Source organism: Lithobates pipiens, unplaced genomic scaffold (assembly GCF_037356315.1).
Source record: "Lithobates pipiens isolate NorthernLeopardFrog02 unplaced genomic scaffold, aLitPip1_a1.2 Scaffold_3, whole genome shotgun sequence".
Classification (NCBI taxonomy): Eukaryota; Metazoa; Chordata; class Amphibia; order Anura; family Ranidae; genus Lithobates; species Lithobates pipiens.
This window is the reverse complement of record NW_027507790.1, coordinates 39,531,758-39,557,415: the sequence shown is the minus strand read 5'-3', so window position 1 is coordinate 39,557,415 and position 25,658 is coordinate 39,531,758. Positions and strand designations below refer to the sequence as shown.

The window sequence follows — 25,658 nt, the reverse complement described above, 5'->3', positions numbered from 1 at the left end:
AATTATGACCGCCCTTAATGCAATTTCTCCATTTCTCACCCCTCTAAGGAAGTCCTTCAAGGTTCCACATTCAATGTATTCGGTTAGCAGATTTAATCTTCGATCCTTATACAAAACTCCAATAAAACGCAGCACATTGGGATGATCCAGAGAACGCATGACCTTTACCTTTTAACAAAACAAATACAAACACAAACTCAGTGACTTGCATGGTGGAATATTTATGCCTGCATAAAAATGTTCAGATTTTGAAATGTGTAAATCTTTCATTTAGGGGTCAGTTTTTTGAGAGGAAAAACAATGTTAATTCTACAAGTTTCAAGAAGCTTATCAAACTTTACTGTGCTTTGTTTTGCATGAAAGTAAGAAGTGTGGGGGTCTGCTTAGTATAATCACATGGTAAGTTTGACATTTTGAGTCATCAATGCTTTTAAGCAGAGCCAATTGCAAGGATTTTTGTCTACATAGGCTAAAGTGCATTTTTGCTTGGGATATGTTTTTTATAACCTAACCCTGCTCACAACTTTATTCCTGATCTGCCTGGTGTGTTCCTTGGCATTCATGATGCCATTTGTGCAACAAGGTTCTCTAATAAACCTTCACAGAACAGCTGCATTTATACTGAAAATAAATCACACACAGGTGGACTCCATTTACTGTGACTTCTGAAGGTATTTTGTTCCACTAGACTTTAGTTAAGGGTATCAGAGTAAAGGGGGCTGAATACAAATGCACGCCACAATTTTAACATATTTGTAAAAAATTTGAAAACTATTTATCATTTTTCTTCCACTTCACAATTATTTGCCACTTTGTGTTGGTCTATCACATAAAATCCTGATAAAATACAATTACGTTTTTGGTTGTAACATGACAAAACGTGGAAAATTTAAAGGGGTATGAATACTTTTTCAAGGCACTGTATATAGGCAACTATAGAGATAAGTAGTTCTGATACTTTTCCGACACTCATTTCCAGCTCGTTTGTTCCTGGACCATAACTGGAACATACTGAAGTCAAACACAGCCATGCATCCAACATTCTCAGGAGCTGGTCTGCAATGGCAGCCCCGATTCTTTAGTACAGAGCAACTTTAAGCTCTGATTACCCAGAACACTAAGCTCCACCCACCCCCTGTCCTGTTTCCATAACATAAGGGGGAGGTGTTCTGTGTTCTTATTGGCCAGTAAACGTTCAGTAAATAAGAGGGCCAGTGGATGACGGGACAACTGCAGTAAGATAAAAAAGGGAACACAAAGGATGCGCACAATAAAAACCTAAATAGGAGCTCCAGTCCCCCCCCCCCCCACAAAAGTAAAAGTCAGCAGCTACAAATACTGTAGCTGCGGACTTAAGGACAGGGATACAACACTGTCCTCACCTGAGCCGATTCTTAAATTAGCTTCAGATGCAGGCACCAGCACATTATCTACGGGAAACCAGCAGTGAAGTATTGTGGCTTCACAGTCGGCTTCTCACTGCGCAAGCGCGAGCTGTGCTGCGCTTTATGAACTATCCTGCATTCCTCTGCAACCTGTGATGTATACCAGGAGACTGCAGAGGAAGGAGGGGGGGGGACCAGAAGTGGGAGCAGGCACCTGTCAAAACCAATTGTTAAAGTAGGGGGGGGGGGGTTTTATTCTGCGCCTGCAGCAGAGTTACATAGTTACATAGTAGACGAGGTCGAAAAAATATACAAGTCGACCCTATGCGTGTGATTGTGTGTCAGTATTACATTGTATATCCCTGTAGGCTGTGGTCATTCAGGTGCCTATCTAATCATTTTTTGAAATTACAGATGCTTCCCGCTGAAACCACTGCCTGTGGAAGAGAATTCCACATCCTAATATTTTACATTTTTCTACATTAAACCTCATTTGCCATGTAGTTGCCCAGATCAGATCTTTTTGCAAGGTTTTCACATTCTGTGGAGAAGTTATTGCCCTGCTTAGGTTAGCATGGTCCGCAAATGCAGAGATTGAGCCGTTTATCCTATCCTCCAGGTCGTTTATGAATAAATTAAATAGGATTGGTCTCAGGGCCGAACCCTGGGGGACCCCACTTTCCACTCTGGACCATTCAGAGTACTCCCTACTTATCACTACTACCAAGTTCCTTAAGGACCCTCAGGTGCAATCCATCTGGTTCCGGTGACTTATTAATGTTACGTTTTTCAAGTCTATTTCTAATTCTGACCGCCGTTAGCCATGAGGGTGTTTTCTGTGACATGCCATGTGGACAAACATTGCAGTTTTGGTTACTGTAAGGACCCCCCTCCTCCGATTCCCTTGTCAAGACTGATGAGAATAATAAATTCAATACCTTCGCCATCTCTCCTACCTTAGTAACCAGATTAGCTTCATCATTTTTTATGAGACCAATATGATCTGACCTCCCTTTCTTACTATTTATGTACTTAAAGCGGTTCTTCACCCTAAAGGGGAAGTTCCGCTAATCTGATCCCTCCCCCCCTCCAGTGCCACAATCGGCACCTTTCAGAGGGGAGGGGGGGGTGCAGTTACCTGGATAATCCAGCTATCTGCACCCACTTCCGGGCAGACCGCTGCAGACGCCCCGCCCCCCCGTTGTGTTCTGGGAAACACACAGTTCCCAGGACAAAGCGGGGACCAGAAGAGACGTGCAGCGCGACTCGCGCATGCGCAGTAGGGAACCGGGCAGTGAAGCCGCAACGCTTCACTTCCCGATTCCCTGACAGAGGATGGCGGCGGGGGCAGCAGCGGGATGATCGATCGCTCGTCATCTGCCGCCGACATCACTGGGCCCTGGGACAGGTAAGTGTGATTTTATTAAAAGTCAGCAGCTGCAATATTAGTAGCTGCTGGCTTTTAATATTTTTTTTTTTAGGTGCAGAACCACTTTAAATAATTTGAATTATTAAATTGGGAATTTTTTTTACTCTCCTTCGCTATGTGCCTTTCGTGTTATCTTAGCCGCCCTGATTGCACCCCTACATTTCTTGTTGCATTCTTTGTAAAACTGGAATGCTGATGATCCGCCTTGTATTTTTTGAAGGCATTCACCTTTGCTTTTATATGCATTTTTACGTTGGAGTTAAGCCACCCATTGAGATGCACTGGCTAATGCCCTTATTTAATATTGTCAGGGTGCACATGCCAGCAGACAAGTTCGTCCCTCTAGAAGTACTCCAAAGCGCAGAAAAACATTTATTCCCTTTGCTCATAGGAAACAAGCATTGGTTCATAGGAGTGCGCATGAACGAACTAGCGTGCAAACAGGAGCCGTTGCGCATTCCCATGCGCGCCAATGTTTGTGCGCACACGCACGCACCCGTGATTGTCACTGGCACCAAACAGCCTATTTAAACCCAGCCAGTGCTTGTCTCCAGTGCTGCTTCGTCTCAGCTCCTGTGTGCTCTGTTACCAGTTAACCCCGCTTGTTTTGACCATCCCTTGAACTCTACCTGCATTGACCTCGGCTTGTCCTGTGACCCTTCTACTGCCTTCTCCCTTGGCTCCTATTCACACTCATCTGGTTCCAGACCTGGCTTGTCTCCTGGCTATGCTCCTGCCTGCACCCTGCATCTGACTGTCTTGCCGTGTATGATCCAGCCTGCCTGACCCTGCAATCTGTTGCAGTCTCCTGCACCAGCTGCCTGCCAAGATCTTCTGGTATCTTCTCCAGCCAATCAGGACATCAGCCCTGCTGCCTGCAAGATACCTTAACACTCGTGCGACTCTGCACTCCGGCGTCTTCTGTTCACCTTATCAGAAGCCCAGAGTCAGAGGCGTAAGGGATGCCTTCCTCATCCAATCAGGCTCTACTACCAGGTACGTGATAAATATACTCTTAAAGCATACCCATTTTTCCTCTGTGTTCTTTTGTTCCTAAGATTTTACCCCAATTATTATATTCTAGTAAGGATCATAGTTTAGGAAAGTTTGCTTTTTTGAAATTCAGTGTATTTGTATTCCCCTTATGTTTCCTATTTGTGTGATTTATACTAAAACAAATTGACCTGCGATCACAGTTTCCTAAATTGCCTCATATTTCCACATCCATGATCGGGTCTGTATTGTTGGTAATCAGGTCTATTAACGCTTTGTTTCTAATTGCATTTAACATCTGACCCATGAAATTGTCCTGCAAGACATTTAGGAACAGACGAGCTCTAAAAGAATGCGCAGTTCCTCCCACCCAGTCTATGTCTGGATAATTAAAATCCCCCATTATAATGGCACTTCCCATTCTTGGCGCTAATCCAAATTTTGATAGGAGGTCTGCCTCCTCCCTCTGGTTAGGGGGCCTATAGCATACTCCCAGTATTACTTTCTCTTTAGTTTCCTTCCATTGTAGCTCTACCCATAAGGATCCCACCTCCTCCCTTGCTCCTTTAGTGATGTCATCTCTCACATTCACTTGTACATCATTTTTGATATTTTTATACAGGCATACCCCTCCCCCTTTTTTACCCTCTCTATCCCTGTGATATAGAGAATACCCTTGAATGGTTGCCAGCCAATCATGAGAGCTGTTAAACCAAGTCTCTGTAATTCAAAATCTAAATCCTCCTCATGCAACAGTAGCTCTAGTTGTCCCATCTTGTCTGTCAGACTCCTGGCATTGGTAAACATGCCACGTAGTTTAGAGCAGCCGCATACTATCTCCTTATTGGGTGCTCTGGGGTTGCAAATAGGACTTGTTACTATACTAGGTGCTTTAGTCAACCTACCACTAATGCCCCCAACACTACTCTCTGCATTAGGTTCCGTGCTGGCTATCTCTACCTCTAGACCCTCCCCCGTTGCCTAGTTTAAAAGGCCCCTCTAACTTTATTGTCATCTTCACTCCCAGCAGATCTACACCTTCCCTGTTTAGGTGCAGTCTGTCCCTTCTATAGAGCTGGTAACCGACTGAGAAGTCACCCCAGTTCTCCAGGAACCCAAACCCCACCTTTCTACACCAGCTCCTCAGGCACTTGTTTACTTCCCTGATCTCCCTCTGCCTTTTTGGTGTGGTTCGAGGTACCGGTAGTATTTCTGAGAATACTACCTTAGAGGTCCTTTTCGTTAATTTAGCTCCTAAATACCTAAAATCGTTTTTTTAGGACACTCAGTCTTCCTCTGACTTTGTCATTGGTGCCAACATGCACCATAACAGCCGGGTCTTCCCCAACTCCTCCCAGTAATCTGTCCACTGGATCTGTGATGTGCCAAACCAGAGCGCCTGGTAGACAACATACAGTTTGGCACTTCAGGTCTTTGACAGATTGCCCTCTCTGTCCTAAGAATTGAGTCGCCTACCACTAGAATCTGTCTTTTTCTCTTGGCTTTACTCCCAACGTCACTGGAGGAGTCATTCCCCTAGCAGCTAGGGGAGTCACTCGGCTCCAGCAGTGCTGGTTCCTGACTGGTTTCACCAATGTCACTCAATGGGGCGTACTTATTGGGAAGTTCCAGCCCAGTACCGGCCTCCCTGACTCTTTCCCCTCTATCCTACCTGTCACCCATCTACTCTGCTTTGGTGCCTGCGCCTCTTCATCTCCACCGGCCTCTGTTCTGGCCCTCTGGCTCATTCTGTGCCATTCACCGCATGTCGTACTCACTGCCAGGTGTGCTTGGCCAACCTTTTTAAGTACCACTTTTTTTTTTATTTCCCTCTACACAGCTTGTGGTTTACTATACTTACATATTTTACAGGAATCTGTCGCATCTGCTCCTGATGAGTGGAGAAACATCCACGAAACACGTCAAGCTTTAATTGACGCTACAGTGATATTTACTACGCCCTGATGAGGTCATCAATTTTAATTTAGTACAATTATTTATAATATGCGATTATCGACACAGGTACTGGGCATGCCGTCTTTGGCACTTGCACTTTTTTTTATATATACTATTAGATCATTGTGTACTCATCTTGATTCATGTGTTCATTTATACACACCTTTGTATCATCATGTTTATACCGTGTGCTAAAATTACTAATTAATTATACAGATCTCTCTCTCTCTCTTTCTCTATTTATATAGATATATATATATATATATATATATATAGAGATATATATATATATAGATATATATATATATATATATATATATAGAGATATAACAAATATTATATTAAAATTACTCTTCTACTATATATTTGTTATGAATAAAAAATATTTTTTACTCTCACCTCTGCATTTCAACTGCTTCATTTTAAAGTCCCAATTTCCTTTTGAATGTACCCAGGTACTCACAATACATCCAACACTCTGGTACTAAAAATACACACTCACTACTCAGATACTCACAATACACACCCAATGTTCAGGTCCTCACAATGCTCCCAATACTCAGGTATACACAATACTGGGGTACTCACATATACTGTCAGTCAGGTTTTGTAGTATGTGCCCCCCCTTGTAATCCAACACTAGCAGTCAGCCACCTTCAGTCCCACTTCACTAACCAGTCTGTCTGTCACTCTTCTGCGGTCTGCAATTCACTTACCCGCCGCCTCTCCCTGTCAGCTTTCCACCTCCCGGTCCTGCTAGATGTCCTCCTGCCTCTGTGGGGGGGGGATCCTGTCCCTAGTCCTCCCGCTCCACCACCGTGATGTCCCGCTCTGCCGCCACTGTAGGTCTCTGGGTCACCCAGTGGCGCTCACGGTCGTGGGGGGGGGTCCAGTCCGCCGCGCTGTCGCTCCCGGGGTGGGGGGGTCCAGTCCAGTCCTCCGCTCTTTACCCTCCTCTCACACCATGCTGTCCAAAGAACTGGCTTACATGCCAAAATTTCTGCAACAGCTATCATCCTACAGGTGACCCAACCTGTAGCAATCAGCAGGCGGTAAGCCCGCCAAATGCTACACATTTAAGTCATTGGGGAGGCACCGCAAACGCACATAGTTGCAGCGCATTTTTTGTCAAAAATTGGGTAAAAGCAGGCGATGAGGAGAAGTCACATCACTTCCTCACCACCTTAAATCTATCTAGCCCTGTAAAAAAACAAAACAAAAAACAAAACGATACTTGTTCTGCAGCCGCTCTGGTCCAGTCCCATACTGAGCTGTCAGCGTCAGCTGCAGTGTGTAGGAGAGGCAGCCGACAATGAAAGCCCTATAGTAAGTCTATGGGCGAAGTCACTTCCTAGGCATTTCACAGCCGTTGACGATGAGAAGTCGCACTGCTTTCTCACTGCCTGTTAGTAGCCTCTGCAGCTCAATCTGAGCCTGGTTTGGGCTTCAGAGGCAAGGGAGATTTAGACACATGTCTATATCTACCCTGTAACAAGAGAGGAAGCACACCCACTGCAGAAGCTCTCAAGAAGAAAACTCAAGTGATGATAACTGTCCTCCACAGGTTTAAAGCATATCTCCAGGGAAAACAAAATTCCTCCCTTAAGAGTAGGGTTGCCACTGTTCACACCATATATTTGCTGTGGTGTACATAAAAAGCCAGTTCAATGGACATGGTGTCAACAAGCCATTACACCATGTATGCTCAGGCAGGTCAATGGCATAACCTCTTATCAAGGGTAATCAAATAAAAAGATTGTGACAAACAGAATAAAGTAATATTTACAGTTGCTTTATCTAAAAGCCTTGGGAACACACTGTTCAAAGTAACTGCCATTTAAAGGCAATTTCATAGTATTTTTAATGAAGGCACACTTAATGTTATTATTGCAGGGTTTACGCCTTTTTCTGACACTTGTTGCTTACAAGTTAACCACTTGACCACTGGGCACTTAAACACCCTTAATAACCAGACCAATTTTCAGCTTTCGGTGCTCTCGCATTTTGAATGACAATTACTCAGTCATGCAACACTGGACCTATATGAAATTTTTGTCCTTTTTTTCACACAAATAGAGCTTTCTTTTGGTGGTATTTAATCACCGCTGGGTTTTTTTTTTTTTGTGCTATAAAAGAAAAAATACCGAAAATTCTGTAAAAAAACGAATTTTTCTTTGTTTCTGTTAGAAAATTTAGCAGATTAGACATTTTTTCTTCATAAATTTTGGCCAAAATTTATACTACTACATATCTTTGGTAAAAATAAGTACAAATTGGTGGATATTATTTGGTCTTTGTGAAAGTTATAGAGTCCACAAGCTATGGTGCCAATATCTGAAAATTGATCACACCTGAAGGACTGACGGCCTATTTCAATTCTTGAGACCCTAACATGCCAGAAAAGTACAAATACCCCCCAAATGACCCCTTTTTGGAAAGAAGACATTCCAAGGTATTTAGTAAGAGGCATGATGAGTTTTTTGAAGTTGTCATTTTTTCCCACAATTCTTTGCAAAATCAAGATTCTTTTTACTTTTTTTTTTTTTTTTCACAAAATTGTCATATTATCAGGTTATTTCTCACACACAGCATATGCATACCACAAATTACACCCCAAAACACATTCTGCTATTACTCCCGAGTATGGTGATACCACATGTGTGAGACTTTTACACAGCGTGGCCACATACAGAGGCCCAACATGCAGGGAGCGCCATCAGGCGTTCTGGAGCACCCAGGACAATTCTGACATTTCTCTCCTACATGTAAAAATCATCATTTATTTGCTAGAAAATTACATAGAACTCCAAAACATTATATATGTTTTTTTAGCAAACACCCTGGAGAATACAATGGTGGTCTTTGCAACTTTTTATCTCGCACGGTATTTGCGCAGTAATTTTTCGAATGCTTTTTTTTGGAAAAAAAACTGTTTTGTGCTAAAAAAAAAAAAAAAAACACAGTAAAGTTAGCCCAATTTTTGCATAATGTGAAAGATGAAGTTACGCTGAGTAAATAGATACCTAATATGTCACTCTTCAAAATTGCACACGCTCGTGGAATGGCGGCAAACGTCGCTACTTAAAAATCCCCATAGGCGACGATTTACATTTTTTTTACTGGTTATATGTTTTGAGTTACAGAGGAGGTCTAGGGCTAGAATTATTTATCTCGCTCTAACGTTCGCAGCGATACCTCACATGTGTGGTTTGAACACCGTTTTCATATGTGGGCGGGACTTACGCATGCGTTCGCTTCTGCATGCGAGCACATGGGGACAGGGGCGCTTTAAAAAAAACATTTTTTTTTTATTGTTCATTTTACTTTATTTATTTTAGTTTGACATTTTTTTCCCCAAAAATAATTTTTTTGATCACTTTTATTCCTATTACAAGGAATGTAAACATCCCTTGTAATAGGAATATGGCATGACAGGTCCTCTTTACAGTGAGATGTGGGGTCAATAAGACCCACATCTCACCTCTAAGCTGGGAAGCCTGAAAAAAAAAAAAAGATTCTGGCTTTGATCGTATTAGCGATTCGGTAGAAGCACCGGAGGGCGGAGGGCGGCGGGAGATGTCTATGGCTGGGTATTGCAGGGTATCACCGACTATGGCTGGGTATCTCAGAGCATGGTGTTGCAGAGTACTGCGTTGCAGAGCATTGCAGGGTATTGGCGGGTGTTGCAGAGCATTGCAGAGTGTTGCAGGGTATTGGCGGGTGTTGCAGAGCATTGCAGAGTGTTGCAGGGTATCGGCGGGGGTTGCAGAGCATTGCAGAGTGTTGCAGGGTATCGGCGGGGGTTGCAGAGCATTGCAGAGTGTTGCAGGGTATTGGCGGGTGTTGCAGAGTGTTGCAGGGTATTGCAGAGCGTTGCGGAGTGTTGCAGGGCATTGCGGAGTGTTGCAGGGCATTGCAGAGTGTTGCAGGGCATTGCAGAGTGTTGCAGGGCATTGCAGAGTGTTGCAGGGCATTGCAGAGTGTTGCAGGGCATTGCGGAGTGTTGCAGGGCATTGCGGAGTGTTGCAGGGCATTGCGGAGTGTTGCAGGGCATTGCGGAGTGTTGCAGGGCATTGCGGAGTGTTGCAGGGCATTGCGGAGTGTTGCAGGGCATTGCGGAGTGTTGCAGGGCATTGCGGAGTGTTGCAGGGCATTGCGGAGTGTTGCAGGGCATTGCGGAGTGTTGCAGGGCATTGCGGAGTGTTGCAGGGCATTGCGGAGTGTTGCAGGGCATTGCGGAGTGTTGCAGGGCATTGCGGAGTGTTGCAGGGCATTGCGGAGTGTTGCAGGGCATTGCGGAGTGTTGCAGGGCAATGCAGAGTGTTGCAGGGCAATGCAGAGTGTTGCAGGGCATTGCAGAGTATTTGCAGGGAATTGCAGAGTATTTGCAGGGAATTGCAGAGTAATGCAGAGTATTTGCAGGGAATTGCAGAGTAATGCAGAGTATTTGCAGGGAATTGCAGAGTAATGCAGAGTATTTGCAGGGAATTGCAGAGTAATGCAGAGTATTTGCAGGGAATTGCAGAGTAATGCAGAGTATTTGCAGGGAATTGCAGAGTAATGCAGAGTATTTGCAGGGATTTGAGGGGTTAATTTTCGGTGAGCAGCGATGTGGGCACTGCAGATGCAGCCCACATCGCTGCTGACACCGATCTCTTCCCCCTCCGCTGTACCGATCGGTACAGAGAGGGGGAGGGAGGAACCGGCGTCATAACATGACGCCGGCTTGTTTACAAGTGATCACTCCGTCATTTGACGGAGCGATCACGTGGTAAACGGCCGCGATGAGCGGCCGTTTACCGTGATTCGTGATGCGCCGGGTCCACTGGACCCAGCGGTCACGGATGCTCTCGTGTGCGCGCCCCAGGGGGCGCGCGAGAGCAGAATTCTAGGAGGCCGTTAATTAACGGCCTCTTAGAGTTAAACAACCGCCCTGATGCCGTTAATCGGCAATGGGCGGTTGTTAAGTGGTTAAAATCTGTATTTTTTGTTAGAAAATTACTTAGAACCCCCAAACATTATATACAGTATCTCACAAGAGTACACCCCTCACATTTTTTGTAAATATTTTATTATATCTTTTCACGTGACAACACTGAATAAATTACACTTTACTACAACTAGTGAGTATATAGCTTGCATAACAGTGGAAATTTGCTGTCCCCTCAAAATAACTCAACACACAGCCATTAATGTCTAAACCGCTGGCAACAAAAGTGAGTACACCCCTAAGTGAAAATGTCAAAATTGGGCCCAAAGTGTCAATATTTTGTGTGGCCACCGTTATTTTCCAGCGCTGCCTTAACCCTTTTGGAGCTCACCAGAGCTTCACAGGTTGCCAGTGGAGTCATCTTCCACTCCTCCATGATGACATCACAGAGCTGGTGGATGTTAGAGACCTTGCACTACTCCACCTTCTGTTTGAGGATGCCCCATAGATGCTCATAAGGGTTTAGGTCTGAAGAGATGCTTGGCCAGTCCAACACCTTTACCCTCAGCTTCTTTAGAAAGGCAGTGGTCTTCTTGGAGGTGTGTTTGGAGTTGTCATCATGCTGGAATACTGCCCTGCGACCCAGTTTCTGAAAGGAGGAAATCATGCTCTGCTTCAGTATGTCACAGTACATGTTGGCATTCAACTGTAGCTCCCAAGTGGCGGCAGCACTCATGCAGCCCCAGACCATGACACTCTCACCAACGTGCTTGACTGTAGGCAAAACACACTTGTCTTTTTACTCCTCACCTGGTTGCTGCCACACACACGCTTGACACCATCTGAACCAAATAAGTTTATCTTGGTCTCATCAGACCACAGGACACGGTTCCAGTAATCCATGTCCTTAGTCTGCTTGTCTTCAGAAAACCGTTTGCAGGCTTTCTTGTGCATGATCTTCAGAAGAGGCTTCCCTCTGGCATGACAGCCATGCAGACCAATTTGATGCAGTGTGGGGAGTATGGTCTGAGCACTGACAGGCTGATCACCCCACCCCTTCAACCTCTGCAGCAATGCTGGCAGCACTCATACGTCTATTGCCCCAAAGACAACCTCTGGATACGACGCCGAGCACGTGCACTCAACATCTTTGGTCAACCATGGCGAGGCCTGTTCTGAGTGGAACCTGTTCTGTTAAACCGCTGTATGGTCTTGGCCACTGTGCTGCAGCTCAGTTTTATTGTAATCTTCTTATAGCCTAGGCCAGGGGTAGGCAGCCTCGGCCCTCCAGCTGTTTTGAAACGACAAGTCTCAGACATTGCAAGACCCTGACAATCACAGGCATAACTCCTAGAGGTAGAGACATGATGGGATTTGTAGTTTTACCACTAGTAGTGGTTGCTACCTCTGGCCTAGGCCATCTTTATGTAGAGCAACAATTCTTTTTTTTCAGATCCTCAGAGAGTTCTTTGCCAAGAGGTGCCATGCTGGACTTCCAGTGACCAGTATGAGAATTTGATAACACCAAATTTAACACACCTGCTCCCCATTCACACCTAAGAACCTCTAACACCAACGGGTCACACGACACTGGAGAGGGAAAATGGCCAATTTGTCCCAATTTGGACATTTTCTCTTCACAGGGGTGTACTCACTTTTGTTGCCAGTGGTTTAGACATGAATGGCCCTAGAGAATAAAATAGCGATCATTGCAATATTTTACGTCACACTGTATTTGCGCAGCGGTCTTTCAAATTGAATTTTTTTGGAAGAAATACACCTTCATTAAAAAAAATAAATAAATAAAACACCACAGTAAAGTTAGCCCAATTTTTTTTGTACAATGTAAAAGATGTTGTTACGCCAAGTAACCTAACCTGTCATGGGGGAGGCGTGCCTGAGCAGTTTTTTTCTGGAGCTCCGGATCGAGCCGAGATCCTACATTATCCTTTGCAGCCAAACACACAGATTTTCCATTCCACACTGGCCGGACTACTGTCTGAATGTCCCAGGCACCAAACCATGGTATGAAGATGGATAGAACCTGCAGCACACACCCACTGAATGGCTCTCCCGTGTCGCACAAAGGCCAAAATGGCACCCGGGACACACCGCGGTCTCCTGCCATGGATGGACAGCCATGAGCTGAAGGGGAGACGGAGTGGATGGACACCACAGATGCTCTGGCTATTCCAATAGCCTCTCCACCTGCAGATTCCATTCCAGGAACAGCGGAAGATAAGGTAGGAGAGCCGTCCCTGTCACAGATCCTGGACACCATAAAATCCTGCCATGCGGCTCTATCCACACAAATCGAGACCCTCAGGGTGGACTTTTCAATCCTTAAAAAGATGATGTGCACAGAGTCAAGAATAGAATGTCTAACACTGAGCAACGGATTAGTGCAGTGGAGGATGACCTCAACCCCCTTTTAACAGTGAGAGAGGTCCCAGGAAGCCAAACTGGGGGAAATTGAGGACAGGCTCCGCAGGAAAAAATTATGGTTCCTCTGTTTCCTCGAGGGCCTAGAGGGTAAACGCCCTGAAGAATTTCTACTCACCGGGTTAAAACAAACCTTTGGAGAGGAAAGTTTCTCAAAATCTATATGCCACTGAGCGTGCTTACCAGGTCCCGCTCAGGGCACCTCCACTGGGGAGATTTAATAGACCCCTACTAGCAAGGTTCATGTACTTCAGGGATAAAGAAACCATCCTGCACCGTGCCCAGAACATGCCCGATTTGCTTTATAACAACAACCACATCACCATCCGCCAGACTTTTTGGGAAAGTTTCACTGTTTTGGGACAATTCAAATTGAAATTATCTTCTCTAGTGGTTCGTTTCCGTTTTCAATTTTTTTTCCTTTTGTTTTTATTATCCAAAAATGATGCACTTTATTCATTGCTAATAGTCACTCTTTTTAAAACTGTATGAAAGAGAAGCAGATTTGTGTTCCCCCTGCAGATCCCTCGTCAACACACCCTAAGTCAGTGCATTTTGTTCTATAGTTATCATGGCAAATCACATACAAAATCTTAACCTAATCTCATGGAACATACAGGGCCTGAACTCTGAGCTTAAACGAGCACTAGTATTCAATTATATACAGAAACGTAAGCCCCTTGTTTTTTTGTTTTTTTTACAAGGAACCCATCTGATGGGATCCAAAATTCTTGCTCTCAAACAAGCTTTTATAGGGCACGCCCTTCACTCCATGTACTCGAATTACAATAGAGGGGTTTTTATTTTGGTGTCCAAGTCATGTACTCTTAACACCATTGTTATGGACCCGTATGGGAGGTTTGTGGTCGTGGTTCTCCTTATTAATGATACGCCATTTACTTTTGTGACAATATACATTGCTCTGCTGTTTACATTGGTGGTGTGGGAGACTGCGTTGATGAGGGTACTGCAGGTGGCGGAAGGCCCAATTATTCTGGCCGGTGATCTGAACACGGCGCTCTCCCCTAAGAAAGAAAGACTGAATGCCAAATCCAGCTGCAGCTCTACACTGGCGGCCTGTATGTCCCAATATGGTATAGTGGAGGCCTGGAGATGGAAAAACCCTGATACTCTGGCTTATTCTTGCTACTCCTTTACCTACAATATACTCTCGAGGCTAGATATGTGCTTTCTAACTAGGGATATTTTACCCAAGGTGGTGTCGGTACAATATCTTCTGCGGGCAATTTCGGATCATTCCTCCCTATCATTAACGGTGACTTTTGGTCATTCCTCATGGTACAACCTATGGAGACTGAGCCCCCTGTGGCTAAAAGAGGAATATATAGAAAGATCTTCCGCTACGGTTATTGGCGAGTTCTGGAAGGATAACAGAGATGATGTCACCCTGGGTGTCACCTGGGATGCATTTAAAGCTACCTTTAGGGTCTCCACTTCAGGGGTCATTAAAAAAAAAAATAATAATTTGAATGGAAACTTAAGGAATGTGAACAATTTTTGAATTCTTGTCTCTGAATATGAAAATTCGGAGACAAGAATAGTAAATTACTAGCTTACTTAGCCCGCTCGCAACATGCACCTGTCTCTATTCCCCAAATCTATGATGAACACCAAACTTCACGTACCTCCCCGGAGAATATAGCGAGTGCATTCCTCCAATTTTATTCTACTCCGTACTCATCCTCCATGAGATATGATAAAGCAGAGGGGCAGAGTTTTTTGTAGAAGATTCCGCTTACCGCTCTGTCTCCGGAGGCAATGCACACAAATTACTGGAAGTGTACAATGATGCCTTTGTATGCTTCCAGACTCACTCAGAGGTTTTAATAGTCCTAATTATCAAGCTACACAAAGATCATAATTTCTGTGAGTCTTATCGCCCTATCTCATTAATCAATGTTGATCCTAGCTAAACTCCATGCCAGGCGACTCAATAAGGTGATTGCTTCCATCATTAACTCTGACCAGATTGGCTTCATACCAATGCACTCAATGGCTATTAATCTACACAGACTTCACGGTCCTGCGGTCTATGGGACCTGAGCCTGACACATGCAATGTGGTGTCTTTAGACACCCACAAGGCATCTGATTCTATCGAATGGCCTTACATAATAGCAGCGCTCGAGCAGATGGGTTTTGGACCTAAAATGATTGCTTGGGTGAGACTGCTGTATGCCAGTCCTCTGGCCCGCCTACGAGTGAACAATATCATAACTGACACTTTCGAAATATGCAGGAGCACACGACAGGAGTGCCCTTTATTACCCCCCTTTGCCATTGCGATAGAGCTATTGGTGGCTGTGATTAGGGCAGATAGCACAGTTAAGGGTTGCAGGCTGAACGACTTGGAAGAAAAAACGTCCTTGTATGCAGAGGATATGCTGCTGTACCTGGCAGATGCTTAAGGCTCTGTCTCCCAAGCGCTGCACATAATATCTAGGTTTTGGTACATATTCTGGGTTTAAGGTTAATTGGGGCAAATCCATAGTTTTCCCGGTGGACCCCTCATACTCATCAATAACCCAGATGCTCCTTTGCAGGTGGTGAATACGTTTCGTTACCTGGGAGTGGAGATCCAATTACCCCTTAAAACTTATATCCCTAATAATCTTATCCCCCTTATGAAGCGCCTGAAAACAAACCTGCAGACCTGGTCCAAACTGCCTCTCAATTTATTAGGCAGAATCAACATTGTTAAAATGATCTAATCTCCCTAGATTTCTTTATATCTTCTGGCATGCCCCGATCTATATGCCCAAAAAATTGTTTACCAAAATCAATGGGATAATCGCCTCATTCTTGTGGGGCTTCTGACCACCCCGGGTGTCTCTTGAAACCTTGCACCTATCTATTGGGGAAGTGGGACTAGCCTTGCCAAATCTCCAATGTTACTACTTAGCGGCCCAATGGACACACATCCACTGGTGGTTCTTTCCGGACCTTGGAATTGCATCAGTAGATGTCCAAGCTGCCTTGGTTCACTCCTATCCTATGTTGAGAAATTGAATATATAGAAATGACCCATACCCCATAGCAACCTTAAACTCTCGTACAAAATCTTTCATCTATGCAACAAAAATATGGAGGACTGCTCTTTGAATAAATCACCCAACGCTCCCTCTCTGGTTTGATCCCCAATTACCCAGAGTATACAAAATACCCGATGGAAAGCGATGGGTTAATTACGGCATTAAATATTTACACCAATTGTTCTCAGCAGGGGTCTTTAAAACATTTAGAGACCTCCAGTTAGAATACAGAGTCTACAACAAATATTTTTATGGCTACCTGCAATTGAGGCATGCACAGTTCGGGTTGACGCAGGTATCACTTCTCCCTGCCAAATTAGAGAAACTTATGCTTGAGGATGATCATACTAAATTGATGTCTAGATACTACTCCCTTCTCCTGCCCTCCAAGAGAATGAAAAAAGTAGCAAGACAGTGGACCTCCGACATCCCAACACTGATGAAACATGGACGGAGGTGGTGGGGGATCTTTTGCCCTCCGTTATATCTGCTAGTCACAAGGTAATACAATTTAACTACAATCTATATTATACCCCAGCTCGTCTGTACAAGATGGGTAGAGCAGACTCCCCTAAATGCCATCGCTGTCATGAAGAGGAGGGGAACTATTTTCACATGATATGGAGGTGCCCACATGTAGCACAATTTTGGAAAGCAATCCTGGTATTCTTAGAGGGTAGATTGGCCATCCCAAACATTTACTCCCCAGCGAGGTGCTTCCTCTGAGACTTTGAGGAGGAAGAAATGTCTAGTAATAAGAAAACCCTTTTGCGTATCTTTTTTTTTAGCCAAGAAGGCTCTAGTGCTCATATTAAAAAATCCTATTGTCCCTTCCATCCAATTCTGGGTGGACGTAATTAATAGAGCGTTACCACTGTTCAAGCTCACATACACTTCCAGAGGATGCCCAAAAAAATTTGAGAAGCTATGGTCCAGCTGGATCACCTCGGTTTCTGGTGACATTGAGACGTAAATACCTATGAAGGTCATATTATGGTCTGTGGAGCATAAATCTGCTGGCACTGAAAGTTTTACGAAGCATTTTTGTGTAAGCATGGAGTACCAAAGTGCTGACTGTTATGCCTACATTAGGATAATTGCACCCAGGGGTCAAGTCCTGGGGAAGAAAGTGTGGGAACTCCCACCCAAGATCCACTCCCCCCCCACCAAAAATAAATAAATCATACTCTCATATGCACGAATGCTTCAAAAGTGGCATTTTTCATATTGTGTGTATGAAGCTTTAGTACATAAAAAAAAAAAAAACAATCCTCAATAAAACATAAATACGGTAATTCTCTGAATAATCATCATTCATTCAATTGTGCTTCCATGCAAATGTTAACATCGTGTTCTGATCTTTATTGGGGAATGTTATTTTGTATATAGAGTGTTTATGTGGTGAGTTTACAGAACAGAGTTTGCATAACACAGGGTTAAACGGAAAGGTCATAAATGAACTGCACATTATCTGGATAGAATGCTTGGGGAGATATTGATGTGTTCCTGCTTAGGAGATGTATGTTAGCTTGGGGGGCTGAAAACTCTGCAGGGCTCCAACACACACTCGCTGCTATTCCAACCCTTCACATATTTCCACATAAACTTCCCTCCTGGCATTAAACTTTGCCAGGTATTGTGCTCAGCTTACCACCCCAAACTGATGTTCCTCCCTCAGCTCACCTCTCTCCCTGCATGTCCTGTGAGCAGAATAGCTGTGCTCCTCCTCTGGGTTCTCTCATCATATGACACTGAAGATAGAGAAGGAGGGGGATTCAGCGGGACACACAGAGCAAGTATGCAGGAGACTGGGGGGGGGAGATGAGGAGACAGAAAATCAGGAGGGGCCGGCGGGGAGGAGCACATCACGAGTGGTCTGACTAAATACAATCTCTAAGTAGACCTGATCTACCCATCAGCTAGCTGTGATTGACAGGTTGATCGAAGCGGAAGCTGTCATGGAGCCCCCTACTGGCAATGCCTGAATGGTCAGGTGTTCTGCTGGTGTAACACCTGCCACACAGCTTGCATACTTCAAAGTCTTGCAGGACATGGCTGCTAACGGGAAGCAAGTGCCTGTTGTAGAAAAAGTACAGGAACTCCGTTCCCATGCGTTCCCGCAGGAATTGAGCCCTGATTGCACCTCTATAACTAAGGTGCCTGTATGCTTTTTTTCTATTACAAGGGATGTTTACATTCCTTGAAATAGGAATAAAATTAAAAATTTTTTTCTTAAAACAGTGTAAAAATAATAAAAAAAAATTCTTATTTATTTTACCGTACATTTTTTAAACGCGCCCTGTCCCGCCCAGCTCGTGTGCAGAAGCGAACGCATACGTGAGAAGCTCCCATATATGAAAACGGTGTTAATGTGAGGCATCGCCGCGATCGTTAGCGCGAGAGCAATAATTCTAGCCCTCCTCTGTAACTCAAAACATGCAACCTGCAGAATTTTTTTAAACGTCGCCTATGGAGATTTTTAGGGGTAAAAGTTTGTCGCCAATCCACGAGCTAGCGCAATTTTGAAGCATGACATGTTGGGTATCAATTTACTCGGCATAACATTATCTTTCACAATATGTATATATAAATTGGGCTAACCTTACTGCCTTATTTTTTTATTCAAAAAAGCTTTTTTTTTTTTCATATTTTATATATATAAGTTTTGTTTTTGCCATCTGTGTCCCAATGGGATAAATTTCTTCACATCCTGTCCCATAGCCAAAACAAAAAGGGAGAGGATATTCCTCCAAAGTGAGAGAATGCCTAGCAGTTACCAGGGTCACCAGAACGGTGTCCCCATTTGATGTTTACCCCTCTGTTCCTGTTCTGGTGACCACCCAAAAAACTTTCACTCCCTGTGATAACAGTAAACAGGCCAGAGAGGGGGGGGAAGAATCTCCCTAAATCAGAATACAACCTGGAATAAAAAAAAAAAATTAATAAGAAAATAAAAACTGACAGGTGTTCTAATACCTCGCCACAAAAATAAAATAAAAGCTGTGCCTGAAGTTATACTTTAAGTGGCATCACCTTACAGTCTTTTCTTCAACCATAGGTTGAAGGAAAGAAAAATGCTCAATTCCCCCATCAACACAGTCAGTGGAATCCCTTGAACAGCACTATTGTGTTCTGCTAGCAGGGAGCCTTTCCAGCCGTCAGAATACAATGATCACTGCTGGATGCATGGGGGGCAGCAATATGACTGCCCCCATGTGTATATATAAGTATAATTACAAATTTTACATAGAAAAAGGTTCTTATAACATAACATACACGTAGATTTACAAATTAATTCAAGTTGATTTCTTTTACAGGTTTATACAAGTATGTAAAAAACACACACTAAAACAAAATAACGTATGCTCCCTTTAAAATAAACCTGTATTTAGCCTGAATTTCTTAAATTAGCCATTAATACAAAGCACTTGATGCACCTATAGGCTGTTCCATACCATGTCATATTTTCATAAGCATACTGGGAGCCTCAAAATCCTGGTGCATTTAGTTATGCAGATAGACATTGGTTTCAGATATTGGTGCTTTGGTCCTTCTCCATCTGTATCTTACTATTAGCCCCCCAATGTGATATCGGGTGTCATTGACCAGTTGTGTAGTGTGGTAGACACCAAGCCACAACTTTACTTTCAGTAGTCAAGTTTGCATAGCGGAGCACCTTGGGCACTTCTGAAGATATCTAAAAAGGTGTGTGTAGACATTTCCTGCTACCAGCTTGAGAAGCTTAAAAGGACACTAAACTCCATCAATTGTTCTAAAATATCAAGTATACTACGGCTTGTTATTAAAAGGAGAAGTATAGCCAAAGCTCCTGGGGATCATAGGAGTGCAGTTCCTTCTGCACTCCTGTGACCCGTTTTCGGGCTAAAACCCGCTGTCGGCTGAAGTCACTCAGCTGGTTCAGGCTCTGGATTTATGCAGACTGTTTGCTAAGTTCTCAGTCTTAGAAACTACGGTGGTCAGGGGAGTATAAATATATATTTTTTTAAAACCCATACTCATCTTTTAAAGTCTCTTACCCTTGTTTTCATGCATCTTCATTGCCCTATACACATTCCCTACCCTCCACTGATGCGCCTCACAGCTACTAGCTTTGAGTGAGCAGTTATTTCTGGTCACATGAGCCACTCTATGCATTCAACAATTCCCATAAAAAAAGGAACGCATCTGCACATAGATGATGTGTAATAGATCTCGGGGCATGGAGATTGAACATAGCCACCCTAAAACAGGAAGTCCTGAGTATAGCAGAAAAAAAGCTTGCCTTTGATAAATAAAGCAAAATGATTAGACAAATTTCAATTTACCTCTGTCAAGAAAGTTTTCTGAGTTTGTTCATCAAACTGAATAAGCTCTTTAATAACCATCACTTTCCCAGTGGCTCTGTGTGTGACCTGTAAGCAGAAAAAAATAAAATAAAAAAATTGTATGCGGTTTAACCGATTCCCAACAGGCCAGCTCCCCTGGGCGAGCCACCGTAACTGTACGTTGGCTCTCTAAGCCCTTGTACACACGGTTCTGACAACCAAATCCGTTGGATTTTGTCCGACGGATTTTGTCCAAAACTGTTGCATACACACGCTCGGACAAAGTTGTCGGAAAATCCGATCGTTCAGAACGTGGTGACATTATTTCATTACGACGGGACTACGTTCAGGCTAGTAGCCAATAGCTTTGGTCTAGGAATTTGATCTGAGCATGCGTGGCACTTTGTCCGATCGGAATTCTCTACAAATGATCTGACAAAGTCCCATCGGATCATGTTGTCGGAAAATTTTATAGCCCTGCTCTAAAACTTTGTTGGTCGGATATTCCGACGGAAACAGTCCGATGGAGCCCACACACGGTCAGATTATCCGACAACATGGTCCGATCGGACATTTTCCATCGGAATGTCCGACCGTGTGTACAATCAATATGACGCTGTAGGAGGCACGAGCTGCAATCACTCGTGACAGAGCGAGAACCGGAATCTGCGTATGTAAACACACAAACCCCGGTTCTCTCAGGGGAGAGGAAAGAGATTGTGTGTTCATACTAAGTATGAACAACGATCTTTCTCCTCCCCTAGTCAGTTCCATCACCCCTACAGTTAGAACACACCTAGGGAACACAGTTAACCCCTTGATCGCCCCCTAGCGTTAACCCCTTCCCTGCTATTTATTATAAAATATATATATATATATATATATATATATATATATATATATATATATATATATATATATATATATATATATATATATATATATATATATATATATATATATATATATATATATAACAAAAAAAAATGGCATAAATCTTTCCCCTATTCTGTAGACGCTATAACTTTTGTGTAAACCAATCAAATACGCTTATTGCGATTTTTTCCCCCAAAAATATGTAGAAGAATACATATCGGCCTAAACTGGAGGAACATTTTTTAATTTATTTTTAATTTGGGATATTTATTAAAGAAAAAGTAAAAGATAGTTTTTTTTTCTTCTAAATTGTCGCTCTTCTTTTGTTTATAGTGCAAAAAATAAAAAACGCAGAGGTGATCAAATACCACCAAAAGAAAGCTCTATTTGTGGGAAAAAAGGATGTAAATTTTGTTTGGGTACAGCATCGCACGACCGCGCAATTGTCAGTTAAAGTGGCACAGTGAAGTATCGCATTGAGCAGCCAAATCTTCCAGTGCTGAAGTGGATAAAGAGAATGAATCTGTATTAAAGCAGTAGTAAACTGTAAATAAAGAAAAAGAAAAGTAAAAAACAAAACACAAACCAACTGGTCCCCCACGGGCTCATATCATAATGTGCTTTAATGGACTGCCCAAAAAACAGATCCTTCCAGCAGTGCGCTGTCACAGCTGACAGGGAATCCACCCTCACCCAGTCTTTCTTCCAGGCTCTGGCTGTTTAAATGGCTGAGCAAAGATGGCGTCACTCCTGCACATGTGCGCAGGAGGCACAGCTGCAGCATGCTGTCCATTGATAGCACAATGTGCATGCGCCGGCAACGTTACCAGCTGCTACACAAGTAAATTTCTCCTAAGCCACGCACATTAAGTAGATATTTATTGTACCTACAGGTAAGCCTATTTTTAGGCTTACCTGTAGGTAAAAGATAAAAAGAGCATTTACTACCGCTTTAAAAGAAAAAACACAAAACAAAAAACGAATCTAGAAACCACCCACCTTAATGGCTCTTCCAAAAAATCCTTTCCCCAGTTCTTCACCGTGTAGCAATTCACATGGCCGGAAGATTTGCTGAGTTGCCCCTGTGCAGCGCAGGGATTCAGAGCGGTACACGGAGCGAGGGTCTTTCGGGGAACACGGCCCTGGAGAACGGGTGTTACTGTTGCTGCGTCTGTATGTGGGGCGAAAAATCATGGGCATGTCAGATGGCAGGAAGATAAAGGTTTGTGTGGCTGGATGAGATACAAAATCAAAAACTACCGACACAGAAAGACAAAAAAAGGAAAACCACAAATAATGGATTTCTAGACGAAATGATGCCAAGAGGTATTTCATGCACTATTAAACGCCAAAAAGGGCAATTTAAGCTGGCCTTACAAAATGAGCCAAGATCACGTGCAGACGAATGATCAGGCCCTCGGGTATCCCATTTTCATATGCATATCCACAGTTCACGCATGCTAGGTGAACTTGTCCCTACACGACACATTTGAGTGTTTTTAGTACAGTAAATGCAGCCTATGCAACGGACCGCTTTTTACATCCGTTGGGTGGGTGGGTAAGGTGACCTCTCCGTAAGTCCACACTGGTGCTACAGCACAATGACTGCATAGGTCTGCTCCATCAGCAGGGAAATGGCTGGCATTTAAATCACCAGGATATTCCCATTGCCCTGCTCTTTTGAGGTACTCTATGTTTCTATCACATAGAACTGGAGTTGTGTTACAGAACCTTGCCAACACAGGTTATCTGCTTTGTTTTGTCTTTGTATGGCCAGCTTTGGATCACCGGATGTAAGCCAGAAGAGTACCAGCAATATTATAGTACAAGGAGTACCGATATTAAGAGTGCAGGGTTACCCATTAGCGGGAGAGGGAAGTGTTAATAGATTTTCACTAGAGCTGGTAGAAATGTATTCAATAATAAAAGTTGGTGCTTTTGGAAGTGTAAATGAAAGAAAAAGCAATGGAACAATGAGGGTAATCTGACCGGATGGAGCACCGCTTGGTGTTGTTTTCATTGAGGCTTCTTGCATCACGAGCGTGAAGAGAAGGAGATTTAGGGGGAGCGCTAGTCACTGGGGAAGCCAGTGGGGGGTTGTGCTCTACCAGAAGCTGCAGGGTCCGGTCTGAGCAGGAAAGCAGTTGATCAGCCTGAAGGAAGGGTGTAGGAAGGGAATTATAAAAAAGGAGGAGATGGCAAATTACCAAAATCACACACACACAAATTGAGCCTTCATGCCAACATCTAACCAGAATAGGTACCCCCATTCTGGCCAAAACAATGCAACTCCTGACCTCTTTAGGTGGTAATGAAATAGCAGGAGAGCCATTAATTTCCAAGATGCGATCCCCAGGGTATACCAAGTTCCGTGCCTCAAATGTTACGCTGCAATTGCATGGAACAAAAAAAAAAAAAAGTTTAAATAAAGATTACAATTTTTTTTTTTTTATCTTTCTTCCTTAAAAAAATAAAAATAAATAAAAAGCTAAAATGTATTGGTTGCAAACACTAAAAAGACAAAAAGATGCCTACTCACTCTGTGACCCGCATGTCCTCCACTGATACAGAGAAGCCTCTATCACCAGTTGCATTAGGAGGCAGACGTAGAAGGGTGAGCATGTGGGGCTGCTGTTCCTGAGCCGATTCATTGCAAAGGCCCTCAAAACGTGGCTGCAGAAGAAGCAGCTTTTGGCACGGACCACTATAGAAGCAAGCAACATGGAACAGCATTACTTACAAACATGCACTGACACATTTACTAATATTTCTGTTACACACCCCCCCCCCCCCCATAAAACAGCAACAGTAGTTAAAAGTTTCCTATAGCAAATATGATTTGAGCAGAACTGGTGCTACAATACCATTTTGACAGCATTAACCGTATTTATCGCTGTATAATGAACACTTTTCCCCCTTAAAAATCATGGGAAAATCGTGGGTGTGTGTTTTACACCAATCCATGCCATCCCTGAGGGAAGAGGAGCGAGCGCCACTGAATTACCATACATCGAGCCGCTATCTCCTGTGTACCCACCGCTCCATCGCTCACAGCCACGCCTCCTGTGAGTGATGGAGCACCAGGTACACAGGAGATCGCGGCTCTGTGTAATTCAGCGGCGCTCGCTCCTCTTCTATCCTCGGAGACAGCAGGGATAATCCAACACTGGCAAGGCTGCATTGTTGGTCAATTTATAGGTTGCAGATGGGCACTGAACAGGCTGCATTGTTGGTCAATTTATAGGTTGCAGATGGGCACTGAAAAGGCTGCATTGTTGGTCAATTTATAGGTTGCAGATGGGCACTGAAAAGGCTGCATTGTTGGTCAATTTATAGGTTGCAGATGGGCACTGAACAGGCTGCATTGTTGGTCAATTTATAGGTTGCAGATGGGCACTGAAGAGGCTGCATTGTTGGTCAATTTATAGGTTGCAGATGGGCACTGAACAGGCTGCATTGGTGGTCAATTTATAGGTTGCAGATGGGCACTGAACAGGCTGCATTATTGGTCAATTTATAGGTTGCAGATGGGCACTGAACAGGCTGCATTGTTGGCCAATGTAATGGCTGCAGATGAGCACTGAGCAGGGTGCATTGATGAGCCGTAACCCTAATTTTGCTTCAAAGTTCTTTATTTAAAATGTATGTTTTTTTTTCCCCTTAAACTTCCCTCCTAAAATTGGGGTGCGTGTTATACACCAATAAATACGGTAATTGCCTCTCAAAAAAAAAAAAAAAAAAAAAGGAAAGTCTCAAATTTTAAGTCACATTGTACCAGAGTTATTTATTTGGTTAAACATTTCCAGATTGCTGGAACACATGTATCCTCTTTTTTTTAAACGTTTCCGTTTCCTTTTGTTTACTTGGATGAGAGATGTAAAGCATGCGATTATATTGCTTCATGCCAGTTCATTGCTTCCCTGCTATCAAGACTGTCAGAACTGCAGACAGACCTTTCCAGGCTTATAGTGACCATACGCTATACAATCTGATTGTACTCTCTCCTTTATGGCTCATTCACACAGGTGCCTACAACATAAATAAGTACAGCGTTTTCTATGCATCTAAACTCAACATTACAGAAATCAATGGAGCATCTACAAATAAAAATTTGCGCTGCGTTTAGCGGCACACAAAAAAAAAAAAAAAAAAAAAAAAAACACACACACACACACACACGTGGAAAACCTGTTCATCCCTGTGCAAGCAAAATACAGGGAGGACACATGCAAACGCCTCGGTGAACAAAGCCTAACAGTTAATGGGGATA

General features: G+C 43.5%; 1 protein-coding gene across 2 annotated transcripts in view; it reads right to left on the bottom strand.

Moving 5' to 3' along the window:
• The window catches only part of LIMK2 (LIM domain kinase 2), a 98,240-nt gene that overhangs the window by 17,628 nt on the left and 54,954 nt on the right, over nucleotides 1–25,658 (bottom strand). For both annotated transcript variants that reach the window (XM_077461486.1, XM_077461487.1), the window contains exons 5-10: nucleotides 23,928–24,092; nucleotides 23,686–23,776; nucleotides 23,378–23,541; nucleotides 22,388–22,559; nucleotides 20,513–20,599; nucleotides 40–168 (exon numbers count right to left, since the gene is read on the bottom strand). In XM_077461486.1, coding sequence (XP_077317612.1) covers nucleotides 40–168; nucleotides 20,513–20,599; nucleotides 22,388–22,559; nucleotides 23,378–23,541; nucleotides 23,686–23,776; nucleotides 23,928–24,092 — 808 coding nt within the window. The remainder of the gene's footprint in view (nucleotides 1–39; nucleotides 169–20,512; nucleotides 20,600–22,387; nucleotides 22,560–23,377; nucleotides 23,542–23,685; nucleotides 23,777–23,927; nucleotides 24,093–25,658) is intronic.